This window comes from Notechis scutatus, chromosome 2 (genome assembly GCF_049901735.1).
Source record: "Notechis scutatus isolate UNSWTSFEM ecotype Mainland chromosome 2, rNotScu1.2, whole genome shotgun sequence".
Classification (NCBI taxonomy): domain Eukaryota; kingdom Metazoa; phylum Chordata; class Lepidosauria; order Squamata; family Elapidae; genus Notechis; species Notechis scutatus.
In genome coordinates this window covers 43,338,746-43,359,489 of record NC_142010.1, presented here as the reverse complement: position 1 = coordinate 43,359,489, position 20,744 = coordinate 43,338,746, and the positions used below count along the sequence as shown (strand labels likewise).

The 20,744-nt window shown below is 40.3% G+C and overlaps 1 protein-coding gene across 1 annotated transcript in view; it reads right to left on the bottom strand.

Annotated features, from left to right (window-relative positions):
- The window catches only part of GRM7 (glutamate metabotropic receptor 7), a 532,166-nt gene extending 512,334 nt beyond the window's left edge, over nt 1-19,832 (bottom strand). Inside the window, exon 1 of the mRNA XM_087954616.1 lies at nt 19,246-19,832. Within this exon, the coding sequence (XP_087810742.1) occupies nt 19,246-19,764 (519 nt within the window). The 5' untranslated portion in view covers nt 19,765-19,832. The remainder of the gene's footprint in view (nt 1-19,245) is intronic.
- Nucleotides 19,833-20,744: the final 912 nt, after the last annotated feature.

Genomic DNA, 20,744 nt, shown 5'->3' with positions numbered 1-20,744 from the left:
TTTCCAGAAATGGTCAGAACCTGCTGAATACCACCTCTGCTCATATGTCTCTATCATTAGCTGCTTATCATCACTGGAAGCTCACTTGAGTAGCCTGAGTTTGTATCTTAAATTGGACTCTGCAAGGTAGCCGAATGACTTGAACTTTAAAAACTAAAAAGGTATTGTTAACTTGTCTGAACAATACCATTCCATTGTAAAGGAAGCAATGCACTCCCAGTTCACCTCATAGAAAAAAGCACAAATGTATCATCTTCAGCAGAGAGACAGGCTATTCCCAATGCTTTAAAATTTCTCATAGGAAGTTGTTCAGTATTAAACATGTGATTTTTTTTCCAAAGGAAGAAACTTTTATTTGGTTTTGTGTTATCTAAATCATTTCAGGGGACATGTTCAAGTTTTTTTCAATCTCACTATTGTCTTAACCTCCTGCTGTATAGTGAGTAAGGATTAAGTACATGGGCCTATTGTATCACCATAGTGATTGAAATCTATTAATTCGAGGAAATTTGACCCTTCAGTATATTTCTGGATAAATACTTGTAGATAGCGATTATATTTTGAAGTCCTTGTAGAAAGCTTATCCAACATAGATTAGCCATAACTCTTTTTGAGAGATGCAAGACTTTTATTTCAACTTAAGTTTCACAACTCAAAAAAATCTTCACTCACTTTCACTCAGACAATCTGTGACTTAGAAATCAGAAGTGTATTGAAGAAAGCCTTACATTAGAAAATGTGTTGCTGTATCTCCAAAGGTCTTTCTGTATCAAGGATGCAATATGGGGTCATCCAAAATAGCATGCCTTAAAGGGATTTCTCTTGCACAGAGCTGGGTGTTTGGACAAAGCTTTGAGTAGAAATATGCCATCCAGATGACAGCATCAATGCTTGTTAAATATGTGTCCATTTAGCCTGAAAGATAACTTTTATTTGCACCGATGACATGAATAAATTATTCTGTCAGTTTTCTCCAGGTTGTACTTACCGATAAGTATTCAAAACACACTCCAATATGCAGTTGTTTTTGATACAGCCACAGTTTTGTGTTATTGTGGGGTTTTTTGTTTTTTTTTGAGAAGTACAATACAGGCTCCTCTGATAATTTGGTTCAATGAGATAACAACTATTATCTGTCCAATAATAATAATGGTCCTGTCATTCATATGCTTTCTTTTGACACTCCTGCTTATGCATTTTCCCTCTGTTTGTCTTCTGGGGATGACTGAACATAGTCATCGTAGGTCTCACTTCAGGTTAACAAGTTTAAAAATAAACACGGCTTGCTTCATCGTGTTTCATAAATGCATTCCAAATTTTGCATGTCATTCCACTGAATGCAGATTTACTTTTGAGAAATAGCAAGAGAGCAAACATGTTGGATATTTCATTCATTCCAGTTATCCAAAGTTTCAGTTCAGTGACAGGGAAACACAAATCTGTCCAAGACAGCTGTACAAATAATCCAGACTAGAGTATGCAGACTACCTACTGTAGAAAAATGTAGATTAGATTAGATTACTGCAGAGCTGAAGAAGTTTCTAGGATGAGAAGTGAAACATCTTCAAAGAAGAACAAGAAAAATCAGTTGCATCTTGAAAAAGCACCTTTGGGACAAACATGATCTGGATGAGAATCTTCATAGACATTTAGCAATTAGCTATTACTGTATAAAAACAGAGAGCAAAGCTCCCTCCCTTCCAGTACTGACAATATTGCCTAGATGGTAAAGAAATATGTGCAAGAAAAAAAAAACCTGAGCTCAGAGAATACCAAGGACCCCACAATTCAATCCTAAGCTGTTCTTGTCTATTGGTAGGCTCAGCATATGCCTCTCCAGTGTCGTTTTTAAACTCAATACCCCCAAAGTGGGTGTGGCTCAAATTTCCAAGCCTATTTATTATTTTTTTGCAATGAAGAATTGATGAGCAAAATGGAAAAACTACTTTCAAAAGTTTCAGGGACACATTTCACCCTTAAAATATCTCTCTCTCCCTCCCTCCCTCCTGTGGTCCTTGAGGCGACGAAGGTTGTACTTTCCTGCTAAAACTTTTTCTTTATGTTATAAGACAGTGGTGGCTAACCTTTTTCAGCTTCCATGCCGATATTTATGTGTGCATTCACAGCACGTCTGCGCATGCGTGCCCAATCGCCCCCTCATGCGCCATGCATCTGCACATGCATGCGTGATTACCCCTCATGCACTGCACATCTGCACATGCATGTGTGATTCCTGCGCACCCCCTTCCACCCCCTGCGCATGCATGCCAGAAACCGACAATCAGCTGTTGAGCGGCGGTGCACGCACGCATGTGCAGTGGAGCTCTTTTGGGCAACCTCTCACATGCCGGGGGAAATGGCTTTGTGTGCCACTTCCGACACGCGTGGCATAGGTTCGCCAACATGGTTATAAGAGGACTACAGTATATCTACTTTAAATCTGTGAACTTTTCATGTTTGGATTATTGCAATGAGCCTTTATCTCCATGTCACTTGCACTCTCTTTCAGGAAAACATTAATATTTCAGTGTTAACATTTCATACGTATTAAATTGTATAATAGGCCTACTTGTTAACAAATGATTTATAAAGCCAGACCTTTGGTTTTTTTTTTATTCCACTAAAAATAACATCTCTTGCACAAAAAGAATAACAAATAAACAGGCCAATATTTTACAAGGAGGAAATACCTGAGATATTGGGACTATAGATAGGCTTTCATGTATTCTTCATCTGTGATGCCGTCAACTCAATCAGGAAAGAAAATGCCATGAAAGTAGTTCAGCATCATTATATGTATTTGGTTTGGCTGTATCCCAAGTTGAACTGAAATAGTTTGTAAGATTTTGTGGCTTCCAGAGGTGAAGAAAACTTCCATTTCAAATAATCAGAACTGATTCTGAATTGTCTCAATGCATTAGGAATGTTTTGATGCTTCAATGGGCTAAAAGCAGGAAGACAGTATGTCTGCAGAGAAATTACTATGTGCCTTTTCCTTTCTGATATATGGAAAATATTGAAGGAGGATTGTAACAAGAGGAGTTAAGTAATGGATAAGTTTACATGTTATTGAAAAGCAATGGTTTACCAGGAACTTCAGAGTTTTCTCTAGTGTGTCATTAATTTATTACTGTAATTTTGGAGACATAGTAATTTCTGAGAAATATCCATCTTTATTTGCAGTCAGGTTTGGATTGTTTTGTGATTTCTTTTTTTATCTTTATATCTCATAACTTACCACATGAAAATGTTTGGTCACAAACTGAAAATTGTCTTCATGAATCTCCAAGCTCAGCTAGATGGGAATTCTTGCTTTGTAAAATCCTCCCAGTTCATGTTTCCAAGACCTTTCAATTTCATCCTTTCACATTCAATAGTTATTTCAACAAAACATAGGTAACATTTCCTTGAATGCCTATGTAAATGCTAGGTAGTTTAAGGAAATTAATTATCTATAGTATTAGAAACCTACTCCTGCAGCTTCAAAATCAAATTTCATGACATTACACAAAAGTCTTAAGAATTCACCCCCAAATCTCTACCCCTGCGCTTTTGTAATCTGGAAAGGTATTTTAAGTCTGTAATATATGTTGTTCAGTAAAATTTGTTCACCAAACAATAAAATATATTAAAATATTTTCAGTGTAATACTGTAGCACTTTAAAATGGCAAAGAACAGAAGAAGCTTCTTGAACGAGAAGTGAAAAGTCTTCAAGGAAAAACAAAGAAAGTTCAGTTGTCTTTTGAAAAAATACCTTTGGTGCAAAGTTTTGTCTTTCACAACCTCAAAAGGGCGTGAAAATCTATTAGGTTGAAGTGTGACATGCTTTATTTCTACAGATTTCTATAGGTGTTATTTCTAACACTGTAAATGTATTTTAATTTGCTCAAAAATGGATTATTTTTTAAAAATCAAAATATAAAGGGATATGGCATAAGATTATAGTGCTTCTTTATATGAATGTTGATTAATCAATTTCTTCAACAAATTCAACACTGCCTACAAATATTTGAACCTCCGTTTTATTAAATTGTTTCAAATCTCCAACTACTTTCAGATGACTATTGAGGTAGGCAAACTATAAATCATTCTGAGAGAAATCTAGATCGCATCGAAACATTTCTATTAAATTGTGCTGGTTGTGCATATCAATACTTCCTATCCAAAATGCAGATGGATAACTGCTAATTAGTCTGATAAGTTGTCCACCTGGTAATTGATGTAACTGAGGAGAGATCTTAAACTGGGGACTTCTTAGTCACTTCATATTTACCTGAAACTGTATATTGTAAAATGTTGAAATGGCAGTGGCATTATTAAAACATATAGGCTGAAGCCTTTTTAGAAACAATTATATCTTCTGTATGAGCTATGCTTTCATAAAGGGCAGTACAGTGCTCAGGGGTTATGGTGCTAGGATAGAAAGCTGACAGACCAAGTTTGAGACCTGAGGACCACATTACCTGCCCTTGCCCCAGCTCCTGACAACCTAGCAGTCCAAATAAATATAAAATGCAAGTAGACAAATAGGTACCACTTCATTGGGAAGATAACAACACTCCATGACATCATGCTGACCCCATGACCATGGAAATGTCTTTGGACAGCAATGGCTCAATGCCTTGAAATGAAGATGAGAACTGCTTATAGTCGGCAATGACTAGCAGAGTAAAATCTGCAGGGACTCCTTTACCTTTAACATTATTCTTTCTTAAAAGCTGTACTTGCATCCCAAACCATTCTTAAGTCAGTGCCTATATTTTTTAGATTATTCTCAAAAGTTTCTGTTAATTTTTTCTTCACTATTGCTTCTTTCTGTAACAAAGCATTTAACCTCCATCTAAAAGCCCAATAGCTTTCCTTTTATACATCAAACTCACAGGTTTGAGATCAGAAAGGGTCTTTGGTAAAATCTCTACTTTCTCCATCTTAATAGTTAGACTTTTTTGAGATCCAAATCATACCTGTTTTTGAAAAAGATCTGTTTTTCTGAACAATAAGTATATTCTTTAGAGTTAATATTACTCTGTCTTCATGTGTCTATTAGGTCTAAATTGGTCATCAGATCAGAAAGGCATTTGGTAATTTACCTTGACTAGTTTTAATATTTTTCTCAGAAGTTCTATTCAACTATGGGCAAAATATTTCATTCCAATCTCCCATTAAATATCCATTTAATAAGAAAAACTTATTAATTTGTAAAAAGTTGATCTATCTTTATTTGGTTCATAAATTCCCAATACTATAGTGTTAGGCCCATGTAATTCATTTCTGATTTTAGTTGAGGATTAGTATGCAAATAAACAACATAATAGTAAAAAAAGAGCTAAGAGAAAACACTGGCTCTTATGAATGAAATAAAAAGACAAAAAAATAAAATAAAGAAATCTCCAATATTCTTCATCAAATTAACTTTTTAAAACAGTTATTCAGAGATTGAAATAAAATTGAACAAGCAAAAAAAAAAAAAGAATTTCCAAACAAACCAGGAAAATGGTTAGTATATAAACTTTTAAAAAAGAAAATTATATTGGAATTTCAAGAGGCACATGCTGTACTAAGAGATAATTTGGCAATACAAAAATATTTCATTAGTATTATCTGTATAAAGGACATAATATTCCCTTGGATAAAGCAGACATATTTTTTTAAAAAAATTATAGAGAAAGAAATATTATGAATTATAACAATTAAATGTTTCTGGAACTATTAAAAAAAAGTTTAAACCAGGAAAAGTGCCTGAAACAAATAGATTACTGGGTTCTTACTATAAATGCTTTGAGAAAGAACATTTACAATCTTTGAAAAATATAATGAATTTGATTTTACAGAGAAGAAACATGTGCTATTTAGAAAGTTGCAAATATAACCTTAATACTAAAGGATAGGATTTAACAAGAAATTATAGAGTAACAACTACTTAATAATAATTATGATTTGTTCACAATGATCTTAGCTGATAGAATGCATATAATTGCATCAGATTTGTTTTCATGAAGATCAATAGGATTTTATCTAAAAGACAGTTAAAAGGTAATTTTAGAACTATAGTGAATATTGGAGAATATTTTGAGCAGTATAATGAAAAACAAGTTTCACTGACTCTTTCAGATATATAAAAAGCTTTTGACAATTTGAGTTGGACTTTTTAATTTAAAATTTTGGAAAATATGAACTTTGGGTAGAATTTCATAAACAGAATAAAATTGGTACGTATTTCACAAAAGACATAAATAAATTGGTTAAGCAAACAAACAAACAAACAAACAAACAAACAAACAAACAAATAATGGCTTCTGGAGATTAACTACTGCTGTTTTTAGAAGACCCTTTATAGAAAATTGAAATATTAATGGAAAAATTAAAAGAAGTTGACGAATTAGCAGGTTTTAAGACCAATGAACAGAAGACATAGATATTGACCAAAACTATGAAGATACAAGAACAAACAAATTTGATGAATTTGATGAATAATATGGGTTTTAAGGTTGAGAAGATAAATTAATGAGAAATATGAATTGTATGTTATTTCAAAAGAAAGATGTTAAAACTTCAAATGATTTTTAAAAAAATATATGTTAAGATGGAAGAAGAAAATTGATATTGCTGAGGAAATTTCTGTGATTAAAATTAGTATTTTGCCTAGAATGTTATTTTTATTTCAGACAATATCCATTTTGAACTGAAGTACCAATTAAACAATGGCACAATGATACATCTAAATTTGTGTGTCAGGGGGGAAAATCCTGAATTAAATATAAGGTGCTTACAAATGTAAGAAAATATTTGCAATAATATTTTCCAAGTTGTTGTTTCATTTGGATGAAAGAAGGAACATTACTTCTTTCATCCAAACTAAACAAAAGACAAACACCATTTAGAGTTAGAAGGAGAAGACCTGAGGTTCAGTGGGATGGATATTTATGGTATGACAAACCTAAGATTAATGTAGACTTTTAAAACTATTTGTTAGATGTGCCATACTGAGAGTATAGAGCTGATACAAAACCTCAGTTGTGTCTAAAATATCTTTCTGTCTGTCATCAAAGGAAGCATTTTATAAAAGACAAATTATAACCAAACATAAACAGTTAATTTATTCTGGTATACTAGAATTTTGTGAAGGAGAATGTATAGTTAAAAAAAATATTTAATAAAAGTAACTGCAGCAAAGGTAGAAAGATTTAACCACAATAGAGGACTGGATGGTGAAGACGATGGGACTTACTGAGATGGCCAAATTGATAGCTGTAATTAGATTTAAAATATTGTCTAATATTGCCTGGAAACAAGTAGACTTTTTCCATGACATGGAAAAATGAAATGATGTATGGCAGGCCTGACAAACTGGTGGCTCAGGGGCCGGATGCGTCATATGCAGGCCATGCTCACCTCGACTCCACAAAGGCAAAAAATGTCATGATACATTATGATGCATCATGTGTAATGACCTGGAGCACAGCACAGAGGCAACACAATCAGCTGATAGTTCAAACCGCCCTTTATTGCTCCAAATGTTCCCCAAATGCTCCCACATTTCTGGCAAGTCCCAGAGCAAAGTGACAACACACACACCTCCAGAAGCCTCTGGCTGCAAGTAGTCCATCACAATGCTGTGAGCACAACGGCTGCAAAGTAAGAAATCCAGTGGGGCAAGGGAATAAGTCAATTAGTCCAGGAAGCAAAGGAACAAGGCAATAAATCCAGTAAGCAAGAAATAAAGCAAGAAGTCCAGGAAATGTCCAGCGTCGGCAATGCCACACAACCCTCCATGAAGTCAGCATTTGTTCCCGACAAATGCCCCTCCCCACAGGGTCCCCTTAACTCTCAGTCCCCAGGTGTGTCTTGTGGAGAGGGGTGGGGCACTCTCTCCTGAGTAGTTGGGTCAGCCTGCACTGTTCCCGCCTTCTCTCCACTCTCTGTGCTCGAGGATCAGGAGGGGGTGGTCCTTGTTCATTGCCTGAGCTCTGTCTCTCATGTTCATTGCTTAGCCTCTCTTGGTCATCCTGCTCCCATTCCTCCCTGCCTACAAGCCATCCCAATCCTGAAAGGCCCTGGCCTTAATCGGCCTGCTCCTTCCCATATTCCTCTGAAGCCAACAAAGCTGCCCCCTTGATCTCCATCGGCTCCACTTCCAGCTCATCTTCCTCCGTAGATTCAGGCTCCGACGGGGGCATGACATTATGTGATGCAATCAAGTTTGATACCCTTGATGTATGGTTTTGAGGATTTAAAAAAAAATAGAGAAAAAATACTAAAGCAATGCTATAGCTATAGAATAATAAGTCAATTTATATTGATAACTATTGTGAAAGAACATCAGAAATAGTTTCTTTATTTTTTTCCTTTTTGTCTTTCTTTATGCATGTTTAGCTTTGTTATTTTCTTATTTCTTTCTTATTCTTCTCCCCTTATTCTAAATATTAGTTCTTTATCTCTCTTTTTTAAAAAATTAATAAAATTTTAGTTTTTTTAAAAAATCAGAATATTATTTTTTCTCTCCACCTATACTCATTTGTCCCACGGTTCAATACAATATTCAACTTTCAAATAACAATGCTTTGTTTCACATTTTTCATCTAGCAGTATCAATTTTCTTTAAAATGAAGAGGCAGAAGAACAGTGTGTGATAAAGTAATAAGAGGACATCAACCTCCAGTGAAAGTAAGGCATACCTAATGTGTAAGATATGCATAGCTGGTCAGAATAAATCAGATACATTTTTATTTTGTTTTGTTTTTTGGACAGAGCAGTGCTGAATTCACATAAAACAGAGCCCATTTTAAGCCTCTATAAGTTTACTGTATTTATAGTGTCCATGAAAGGATGCCTAATATCAAAGCACAGTTGGGTAACACAGAGGATGACCTGTTTCATAGTTACTGGAGTAGAACAGGAGAAGAGAGCGCTGCAGGAATAAGAGTTCTCCACAAAAGTAAGTTATGCTTGTCTTTAATAAAAAGTTTTTTTTAAATGCTTGAAGTATGTTTCCCTCTCAATATAATAATAAAACATGAAAGGGAGTATTATTTCTGTCTGTCTTAAAGTCTGGGCTTACTGTTATTTAAGAGAAAAGTTAATCTTGAATTCAAAGACTCAATCACCCCTTGAAAGTATTAAAAAATACAATAACATAGGAGAAACAGAGACCTTAGGATGAATCTTGGTCTGTTCTCCCATTCTTTCTATCACTGTGTGGGTGGTCTAAAGCAGTAATCCCCAACCTCTGCGACTTGGTGGCCCGGCAGGCAGAGGTGGGATTCAATTTTTTTAACAACCAGTTCTGTGGGCATGGCTTAGTTGGTGAGCGTGGCTTGGTGGTCATGTTATTGGCTGGGTGTGGCCAATTCAATATCACTCACATCAAGGCACGCATCTCCTTGCCTGGCCTTTCATGACTGTGGGGATGCTGCAACAGTCGTAAGTGTGAAAAATGGTCATAAGTCACTTTTTTCAGTGCCATTGTAACTTTGAATGGTCACTCCACACAAGCAAAGTACCAGCAAAGGAGGGGAAAAAAACTCCAGAGAAGTTCCTGAGACAGGAAGTCTAGTCCTGCCAAGAATGTAATAAGGGTTAAGGGAGAGGCAGTTTCTGTAAGCTACACCAGAATGTTTCCTTCCTGCCTTCCTTAAAGGATTAGGCCAGTAATTTCTTCTAACAACCGTTTCTCCGAACTGCTTAGAATGTTAACAACCGGTTCTAGTGAATAGGTGCGAACCTGTAGAATCCCACCCCTGCTGGCGGGGGGAGAGACCAGCCTAGAGAGTGGTGAAATGGTGTATACCTGCATGGATGTGCACCTTGGTGTGCGTAATTGGCAGGCCAGCACACAAACATGTACAGCTCAACTTCAGCAAGTTGAGCTGTGCGCACAGGTGCACCTGTACCAACCCACCCCTCGCACAAGTTGAGCTGCTCATAGGGCCTGGTTCCGAACAGGCCACGGCCCGTTAGTGAGCCACCACCAGGGGATTGGGGACCCCTGCTCTAAAGAGAAATGTTATTCATACTGACTAGATTACACAGTCACTCCCTTCTCCAACACACATATAGAACAAAAAAAAGGAAAGAAGAAACATCTCTGCCAGTATAGAACCATTCTATTTAATATCACCTTTCGTTGTGACCATCTAAGCATTCCAAGAGGGACGCGGTGGCTCAGTGGCTAAGACACTGAGCTTGTCAATCAGAAAGGTCAGCAGTTCAGCAGTTCAAAACCCTGGCACCACATAACGGAGTGAACTCCCGTTACTTGTCCCAGCTTCTGCCAACCTAGCAGTTTGAAAGCATGTAAAAATGCAAGTAGAAAACCAGGGACCACTTTGGTGGGAAGGTAACAATGTTCCGTGCACCTTCAGTATTTAGTCATGCCAGCCACATGACTATGGAGACGTCTTCGGATGGCGCTGGCTCTTTGGCTTTGTAATGAAGATGAGCACCATCCCCTAGAGCCAGAAATGACTAGCACATATGTGTGAGGGGAACCTTTACCTTAAGTATTCCAAGATTCCAACCTGCAGATTACAGTAATACCACAATGCTCTGATAATCCAAATCTTTCTGTTTGATCTCCTTTCCTCTCCAGCACATTATCTAAGCGGTGTTATGCTGCCCCTTCATATACTGGAAGAATTCAATACTTCTTAATTCAACATTTTCCTTCATGTACTAGAAGAATTCAACACTATATCCTTAATACAAAACTTTCTGCTACAGGTATAAGATGCAGGTAATCTTTGCTTTCTGTAAACAAAATGATGTAGCTGATCAGATGTGACCTACCTAGAACTAAGGAGAAATTTCCTGACAGTGAAAACAATTAACCAGTGGAATGGCTTGCCTTCAGAAGTTGTGGGAGCTCAATCACTGGAAGTTTTAAAGAAAATATTAGACAGCCATGTGTCTGGAATAGTATAGGGTTTCCTACTTGAGCAGGGGGTTGGACTAGAAGACCTTCAAGGGCCCTTCCAACTCTGTTATTCTAAACAAATACATATTTTGGGTACACTGGGAGGCCTTGGTATATGTCAGCCCTTCAAAGAAGTTAGACCAGGAAACCACAACCAGGAATTCTAATGCTATCTTTATTGTAAGATTAAAGTATCAGAATCATGAAAGTCCAAAAGCACTCCCCTCCCACCCTACATTTACATTCCAGAGAACGGGGGAGGGTCAATTGCAGTGGTGGGATTCAACTTTTTTTACTACCAGTTCTGTGGGCATGGCTTGGTGGGTGTGGCAAGGGAAGTACACTGTAAATTTTCCAGTCAGAGGTGGTATTTGGTGGTTCTCTGAATGACTCAAAATTACTGCCACCAGTTCTCCAGAACTGGTCAGAACCTGCTGTATCCCACCTCTGGTAAATTCTGAGGTGCTTTCTCTATCTCCATTATGGAATCAGATTTCTCTTATCAGAAATCTAGACTTTTTTCTCAAGGTTATACACCCTATTATAGCATGGTTACACTGCTCTGATCACCAGCCAACTTATGCCACAGCTATTTTTCTTCCAATATTTGCCCACTCCATTAACATATTTTCATGCCCATCACTTCCCTGCTGTCCACAGGCTTCCAATTAAGGTCAAGAAAGGAAAGCAGAGAGTTTCATTCTTTATTCAGGGACTAAGAGGTTTCTGTATATGTATTTAAGTAATTTCAAAATGGCCATCATTGCAGACCTTTACATTTAGATCTTTTATCCCTGCTGATCCGCACTGTGCTGAAAATAATAACAAATGCCGCTAGGACTCTGTGGATTATTTTTCTGTATTTGTCACTTTCAACCATTCTCCTGCCCTTCAATAACCAGCATGTTGCACAATCTATTTATTTATTTATTTGATTTGTCAATCTCTTACAAGATAATAGGTGTAAGTATACACTTGAGTAAGAATACAGGAAATAGGTATGGATAAATGGGGACAATAGGACAGGAACGGTAGGCATGATTGTGCACTTATGCACGGGGTGGGATTCTAACAGTTCGCACCTATTCACTAGAACCGGTTGTTAACATTCTAAGCAGTTCGGAGAACCGCTAGCCCTAGCCCTAACCCTAACCACCAAGCCATGCCCACCAACTAAGCCACACCCACAGAACCAGTTGTTAAAAAATTTGAATCCCACCCCTGCTTATGCACACCCTTTACAGACCTTTTAGGAATGGGATGAGGTCAATAGTGGATAGTTTGAGGTTAAAAGAGTGGGAGTTAGAGGATGTAACAACAGAGTCAGGTAGTGCATTCCAGGCATTGACCACTTTGTTGCTGAAGTCGTACCTTCTGCAATCGAATTTGAAGCGGTTTACATTGAGTTTGTATCTGTTGTTTGCTCTTGTGTTGTTATGGTTGAAGCTGAAGTAGTTATTGACTGGTATGAGATTGTAGCAGATAATTTTGTGTGCTATGCTTAAATCTAACTGTAGGTGGCATAATTCAAGGTTGTCCAAGCCCAAAATTTTAAGCCTAGTGATATAGGGTATTCTGCTGTGAGCAGATCAATCAAAACAGGTTTCTTCTCCCTCCCACCCTCCCACCCTCTCTCCCTATCTCTCTCTCCCCCTCTCCTTCTCTCTCGCTGGGACCCTTTGTGATCTGGGTCTCATTGGGTGAATGATGTCCAAATTGTGGCTGGGATTGTTTGCTTGATAAATTTGTTTATATATTTGACAAACATATGGTTATGATTGGAACATCCTCCCACAAGGTTCTGCATTTCCCATTACTTTTAATTTACAAAATCTCCAAAAGGATTTCTCCTGCTTATTGGAAAAAAGGTAATTTACTTCAAGGAGGGATAACAGCAAAGCCAGAGGAGAAAAGCCAGATATGGCTACAACAACTGGTGTACCTACAAATGAGAATAACAAAATTCTGGAACTGCAACATATACAAAGGAATATTATCCATTCATAATAATTTTTGCAAAAACTGATCATCAGTTGAGATTTTTTTTTATGGGACAGATTAGTCTATGAGGTTTCTTTATCAAACTTGCAACTTTTTTATGAAGAAAGAACTTTACCTTCCTGGATTTTCAACTATATCACTGACTTCTTATGTTTCTTTAAGGAATTCAAGAAACATTTTTTGTTCAAAAGTATTATGGATACCACTGGAAAGTTACAATTTGCATCCCTTAATAACTTGAACTTAACTTAACTTAATGCCAAGAAGGAGGAAGGATTCTAATCCAGTAGTGGGAAATGGCCATTATGTCAATCACACTTTTCTGACAGAGAGCTAAACTGAGCTCATGTTTCTGCATCACTGTTCATCCCTTCCCAATCTGCTGGTTGTTATGTCTGGCTGTTTTAACAATTGGGTTTCCAGTTCTGAACCCAGTGATTAGCCTGAACAACACTTTATTTATTTATTTATTTATTTATTTATTATTTATTTATTTATTTGTTTATTTGTTTGTTTATTTATTTATTTGTCAATTGCTTGCAAGATAATAGGTACAAGTCAAAACATAGTTATGAATACATGGATACATATAAGAAAAAAAAAAAAAAATTAAAAGAAACAATAGGACAGGGATGGTAGGCATGTTGGTGCGCTTATGCATGCCCCCTACAGACCTCTTAGGAAAGCGGTGAGGTCAATAGTAGATAGTCTAAGGTTAAAGTTTTTGGGGTTTGGGGAAGAAACCACAGAGTCAGGTAGAGTATTCCAGACACTGACCACTCTGTTGCTGAAGTCGTATTTCCTGCAATCAAGTTTGGTGCGATTAACCTTGAGTTTGTATCTATTGTTTGCTCTTGTGTTGTTATGGTTGAAGCTGAAGTATTCATTGACAGGTAGGACATTGCAATGTATGATTTTATATACTATACTTAGATCGGACCAAGGGCAGCGTAGTTCTCGGTTTTCTAGGTCTAGAATTTCAAGTCTGGTGGCATAAGGTATTCTACAATGAGTAGAGGAGTGGAGAACTCTTCTTGTGAAATATTTCTGGACTTTCTCAACTGTGTTAATATCAGATATGCAATGTGGGTTCCAGATTGATGAGCTGTATTCAAGTATTGGTCTAGCAAATGTTTTGTATGGTCTAGTTATTAGTGTAATATTACCAGAGAAAAAGCTATGTAAGATTAGGTTAACAACTCTTAATGCCTTTTTGGCTATGTAGTTACAGTGGGCTCTAGCACTTAGGTCATTAGAGATGAGTATTCCAAGGTCCTTGACAGAGTTTGGATCGTCAACAAGGTCTTAACTATTCAGCCTGTATTTTATTTTCGGGGAGTGGGTTGCCAATATGTCGGACAGAGCATTTATTTGTTGTGATTTGAAGTTGCCATTTGTTTGACCATTCTGATACATAGTCAAGGTCTTTTTGAAGGGTAGCAGTATTGTCTGTGGTGTTGAATAGCTTGATAGGTGTGATGGCAGGGTCACATTGGGAAGGTGGAAAGGGCTTTTTTTTTTAAAAAAAATCACCTCAAAATGTTTCAGTTCCACCATTACTGACCCGCTGATAGTCCATCTGATCTCATTCTCAAAGCTGAGGGTCAGCTCAGAGAACAGGCAATCAAAGAGATGCATTTGAAAAAATCTGAACTCTCTTTGTTGTCCAATGAAGAATGCCCCTTGGGGATGGTATTTAAGGATTGGACATAAGAGATGCGTCCATATATGCCTAAAGCAGCTAATAGGTTCAAAGCTAATCAAACTTCTCAGAGGTTCTTGACTGCAAAATGGCAATCAAATGGTCACAGTAGCATGTCAGGCTGCACTCACAGTACAACTGCTGAACTTGTTGCCTTCTGAAAGGAGAAATCACAACTTTAAGACTGGACTGGACTTAAAGACAGTTTAACTAAGACAGTTGTCTTAGATCAAATTAAGGCATCATTATAGACATGAAAGAAAAACGAGATTGCTGGTTATAATAATAGAAAAGTGTTCCTTTATTCTATATCTTATTATATCCTTCCATATGAACACGAGAGAAGATGAAAGTATGGATCAGGTTCTACCCATCTACCCTAGATGGATTATAATGCCAATTTATTTCTTATTACAATTCCAACCTTTCCCTCATTAACCCACACAATGCACCTGTTGCTGTGAGAAAGAAATTGAATGCATAATGCACTTAAATTATAAGACATTATTTTGAATCAAAGTTTAACCTCTCTTTTAATGACATCAAAAATGGATATCTGAACAAAGAAGGTGGATTCTCCATGTCCTTTTTATAACACAAGAGGATATCAACATATGTCCTGAAGTATTCAGTGGTATTGAGTAGTTATTTTAAAAAAATATGGAAGTATTCATGAAGATCAGTTATGGACCATTACAATGACATATGGCTACAACTTATTGAAGTCTCTTCTAGCTTTGCCCCCTTCTAGCACTGATGATGTTATCTAGTTTGATAATAAAATGTTTGCAAGGGAACCACCAAACTCAGAGAGCACCCCATAATTCAACTTTGCATTACAAATAGTCTCCTCTACTTATTGAAATGCTTATGTAGGATTGTCCATGTACACATGCCTTAAATGCTTTTAGCTCTTTTTTTAGTTTTACTTCCCATTTTCTTTTTTTAGAATGTCATATCTTTTGGTGTATCTGCATGTTTCGTATTTAATTAATAAAATAAACTTGAGTAATTACCTTGTCTAGCTGCAATTACAAAAGGAATTGGGGGGGGGGCAGAATAGCCATAATAACCAATGAGGAGTGAATATATTATCCAGATGCTGTTTGGCTCAAAATGTGTAATGAAAAATATTCTAAGGACTAATATATAAATAACCTATATTTATGTAAGACTTGTAGCAAGATAGATGGCAAACAAATTTAATAAAAAATATAGAAACAAATAAAATTATATCACACATATACATGTATATGCATATAATCTGTATATATGTATATATTAGTAATATATACATATATAGTAATTAGATTGTTCTGATTACTAATTCAGAAACCAGGTAATCCTAAATAAAAGATATGAAAACACAGATACCAGTCTATTGCAGAGTTTCTCAATCTCAGCATGCTAGCTGGTAGGGCAATTCTGGGAGGTGAAGTCCACACATCTTAAAGTCGATAATGCCTCTATTTCAAATATTAGTAGTTTCTAGGTATCTGGATTTTTAACTCCCAAACTTCTCATCAATAGTCATAGGGATATATCTAAAACTCAAAAGCCACATGTCTGGAAGTTACTAAGGTTGGGGAACTTCCTAGACCAAAATCCAAATCAGTGCAATGCATTACAAGCTTGTCCCAAAGGTGCTTTTTCTGGAGGCAACTGGACTTCCTTGTTTTTTTTTTTCCTTTGAAGACATTTCCTTCTCATCCAAGAAGGTTCTTCAGCTCAGACAGGTTAGAGGGGAATGGAAGGATTTATATTCCTTGCAGACAGCTGGTCACTTGCATCCTTTGAAAGGGTCATTGTAGCACTTGGATGTTTGTCTGTGTGCTCAGGGTCACCTGAGTAGTCCTTCCTGTAGTCTGCAATTTCCCCCCCTCTGGAAATCCATTCCTATTCCCACACCATTCAAAGGGCGTTCATCCCAAATGGTATAGATAAAAGTCTGCAGAGTTAAGACGAGAAAGTCCAGTTGCCTCCAGAAAAAACACCTTTGGGATAACCACGACCTGGATGACTGAGAATCTCTACAGACTATTACAAGCTTGGTACAAAAACCAAAAACCTGGAGAGGTGCGCTTTTGTAAAATGAGTCATTTTTCTACCCTTCTGAGAATGAAATTTCATCATCTCGATAGTCCAAATCATGTCCTAACCCAACACAAGTAAACTCCATAAAAACAAGACTAAACGTGAACAATATGGTGGTTGTGCCTGTCCTTTAAAATGTCTTCGTCTTTCAGTCCCAAGATAAGAAATAAGGATGAGGTGCCCTTCCACTCCGAAAGAATTTCTTAGAAGATTTTCCCTAGCCGCGCACCCATTTAGTTCTTGTGGACAAACAACCCCAACGATCCATTAAGAAGCTCGCTCTCCGTTCAGATTGCATCTCGGGAGAGAGAACTAATCTGGGCCGAGGGGGCGGGGCGGGGGGGAGAGAGATTGAAGCCGGATCGCCAGGAGAAAGCTTTGAAGCCCCGAGCACGGATGCGAGGCGTGACGACGCCACCTTTGCTTGTTTCTCTGCAGGACAGACCGCCACTCTTATTGACGGAGACACCTCACCGCCCCCGCCCCCAGTCCCACTCCTCCGGCGCCTCCTCGTCAAGGGGAAGAGTTCAGGATCAAAGCCTTGGGAAGAAAAGGGCTCCAGAACTGGCCCGGAGACCTGGCGGGGTAGGGAAGCGGATACTAGACTTGTGGGCTGGACAGCGCCCTACGGACGCAGCCCAGCCTCTTCGCTCGGGCTACAAGTGGGTGCCTGGCTCCATCCACATCCTCTCTAGGCGCTTTTCCCTCTCACGCGCCTGCAGTCTCTGGTTCCAGTCTTGGCTCCTCTGAAGACTGCTGAGGGCAACTTCAGCGCCAACTTCGCACCTTTTTCGAAAAGCCGACTTGGGGTCCGGGCCACCTCCATCGCCACACTCCCCGGACGGCGTCAGTACGAAGAACCAAGCAGCTGCCCCTGGTTTCATTTCTCTCTAATTTCCTGACAAATGCTAGATGTAGATTTGCCTTCTTGCTTGTAGAGCGCTAACGAAGCTGTATTTGGACTTACTCTCAGCAAATCGGAAGGGAGGGAGGGAGGAAGAAAGGAAAAAGATAGCAATTACATATCTCGCTCTCTCAAGGTGTCGAAAAACACTAACTTCAGGTTAATTGCGTCTAATATGAAAAGGTATTTGTCTTTCAGAGAGTCAGGTTTATATCTCGTCCATCGGAAGTTGTTTGATCCAAAGAAACAGAAAGGAGGGGGACTGTTGTACTTCTTGCTCTGAATAGAACATTAGTTCTTAGTGGTAATATTAATACTGATGATAAATAAGAAGTTGGCTATGGGGAAATGTTTCCGTAGAAGAGAGGAGAAAAGGAGGCCACGCTGATACACACACCCCACAATCTGCTTGCTGCATATTTAGCGCTCTCTCGCTCTCTCTGCCTCTCTCCTTCTCTCCCCCTCTCCCTCTCCCCCTTCCTCCCTCCTTCCCTCCCTCCCCCTCTTTCTGTTTTAAAAATCTCATTTTTTTCCCACCCATGCCTCATCGCAAGGAATGCGTTTAGCCTTCTGGGAGTTAAATGGCATTTTGATGGTTGCGACTGACTAGAAATAGTAATAAAGCGACAGTTGTTCATGAGTCTTGTGGCATCCGGTTGAGATTTTCTGCTCAATACAGTTTTGATTTGTGCAGAATACACTTGAGTAGGCCTGCCTTAGGATCAGAATGTGCCTCCACGCAGCAAACCCACCGCTCATGCTACAGATTGCGTCCTCTGCTTGAATTTAAACAAGAACAGCCACGAAGTAAATGAAAAAGGGCACACCGTGCCCCCACTATTCCCTTGTTCCGAAGGGTTACAAACGCCAATTCCAACACAATTAAGAAGCAGCCGGGAAAAGGCTGAATCCTGGAAATTGCCTAGGAAAACATTACCAGCATATTGTACGCTCCAGAATTTAAAAATCAAAGCCTGCCATTGGTACCCAGATTGCTGCTTCCAACCAAACAGTAGTTCCCCTGAGGTAAATTCCAGTAAAACCAGAGTTCTTGCATCTCCCGCGCGTCTGTCTGCACACTCACGGACACGAACGGACAATCTGTGCTCTTGATTCACAGACTGCTTGTAACTGGATTCGTACACCCAGGAGGCAGCCTCGGGAAAAAGAAAAAAACAACCCAGCGCCCTTGCAGGGAGAGTGCACTCGAGAAGGGAAAGCAGCAAGAGAGAAACTGAGGACCAAATCGATAAGTCAAACTTATCTGGAGATGGGAATGTACACTCGGGTTCAGGGCACAGCTTACCAACAAGCCAATGATCCGCCTGCGTTCCTCTACCCTCTCCCTCAGAAATAAGTGTCACCACCTCAGAAGTGAGGTTGTCACGGCAGGGACAGAGGGCAAGATAATGAGTCTGACTTCCAGGCCTCTCTATAAATCAGCTCTAACGCTGCCAACAGCCCAGTGCAGTTGGGGAAATGTGAATTGAAACGCCGTTGCTCACGCTCGATATCTCTTAGCTTGCTCCGCGTTGCAATCGCACCTCCATCAAAGCCGTGGGTCTCCAGCCCGGCGCTCGGCTCTGGCCAGCCACCTGCTGCTGGAGCTGCCGCCCGAGCCCGCGTCCTACCTGGAAAAGCCTGAGGATGTTGGCCACCATAATGGAGACGGAGCTGGCCGAGGCGCCGATGACCCCCAGCACCTTCTCGGGTTTGACGAAGACGGGCGGCTCGCCGTTGGTGCAGCGCACGTCGGAGGTGTCCTTCTGGATGAGTGCCTGGACGAAGGTGAGCGACTGCTCCAGCGCGTAGGTGTCCCGGGAGCAGGTGTCCAAGATGCGGGCGCCCAGGGTGACGTTGGGCAGCAGCTCGGGGTCGCTGTTGATCTGGTCCAGGGCGTAGAGCATGGCCTCCAGGCGATGGACGCCGTCCTGCTGCTGGATGTCCCCGCAAGGCGCGCCGTTGGGCCCCCGGGCGTGGACCGGGAAGAGACCGCCCAAGGTGATGTCCCCCTCCAGGCGGATGGAGTGCGGCGCGTACATCTCCTGGCCGCGCGTCCCTGCCCAGCACAGCCACCCCAGCAGCAGGCACCAGCAGGGCAACTTCGGCAAAGTCAGCGGCTGCACCCCGCGGAGCCCCGGCCCGAGCATGGTGCGCGGCGAGAGTGGAGAAGGGGCTGAGCCGGCGCAGGAGGGCGCCAAGGAGCGGACTGGGCTGGGCTGGGTGGAGGAGAGAAGCGCCCGATCCGACAGGGTCCCTCCGCGCCCCCTCCCCCTGCGCTCGGCGAGGATTCCCCGGGGGCGGAGAGCAGCCAGGCGGGGAAGAGAGTCGAGTCCAGTCCCGGCGCCTGCTGCCGTCGGCGCTCCGCCTGCCCGCGCTGCCTTTCCCGCTGCAGCTCAGCACTGGGCGAAGGGGAGGCTCGGCTGTCGCTTTAAAAGCTTGCTCGGCTCCTCTCCGCCTCCTGCTCTCGTGCTTTGCCCACCTCCTTCGCGCTCGCCCTCCTCTCCCCACCCAAACCTTGCCTGCCTGCCTCCCGCGCGTCATTACGCAGAGATGCGGGCCGAGTTAACCGTCGCTCGGCTGGGGAAGCCAAGGCGAGGCGCAGCGGCGGCGGAGGGGAAGCTTCAGGGGCGCCTGGCAGCAGGGGATGGACGGCGGCGCGCTCGCCGGAGGCAGGCAGGCAGGCAGGCAGGCTGGCAAGCGACTCTTCCCCGTCCCCATTCCCGAAGAGTCGCGCGATTTTCTCTTCACCCACCTGTTATGGGTGAGATGCATCTGGGCCTGAACCGTTTGTGACATAATATATTATGCGTTTTTAAAAAACCGAACCCAGAAATCGGGTATCTTTGACAGGTAATCTGGACAATACCCCTCCGGTTGCTTCTGGAGCGACCCCGTCAACCAATTTCCCTCCCTCTGGACGAGAATACATTCACAACATGCAAGAGTGCAGCAGTGCACCGTCCCAAAATATAAGTCACCTGAGACCTGGTTTTATCCGGACTACTAATGTGCATTTCAGGTTTACATTTTTATGTTACAGGTTTGGCCGTCAAAGAATTAGGATTTCGCAGTGCCTGCCGTCGCAAAATCGAACGAAAGAATCTTATTTCAATTTGGATCGTGAATC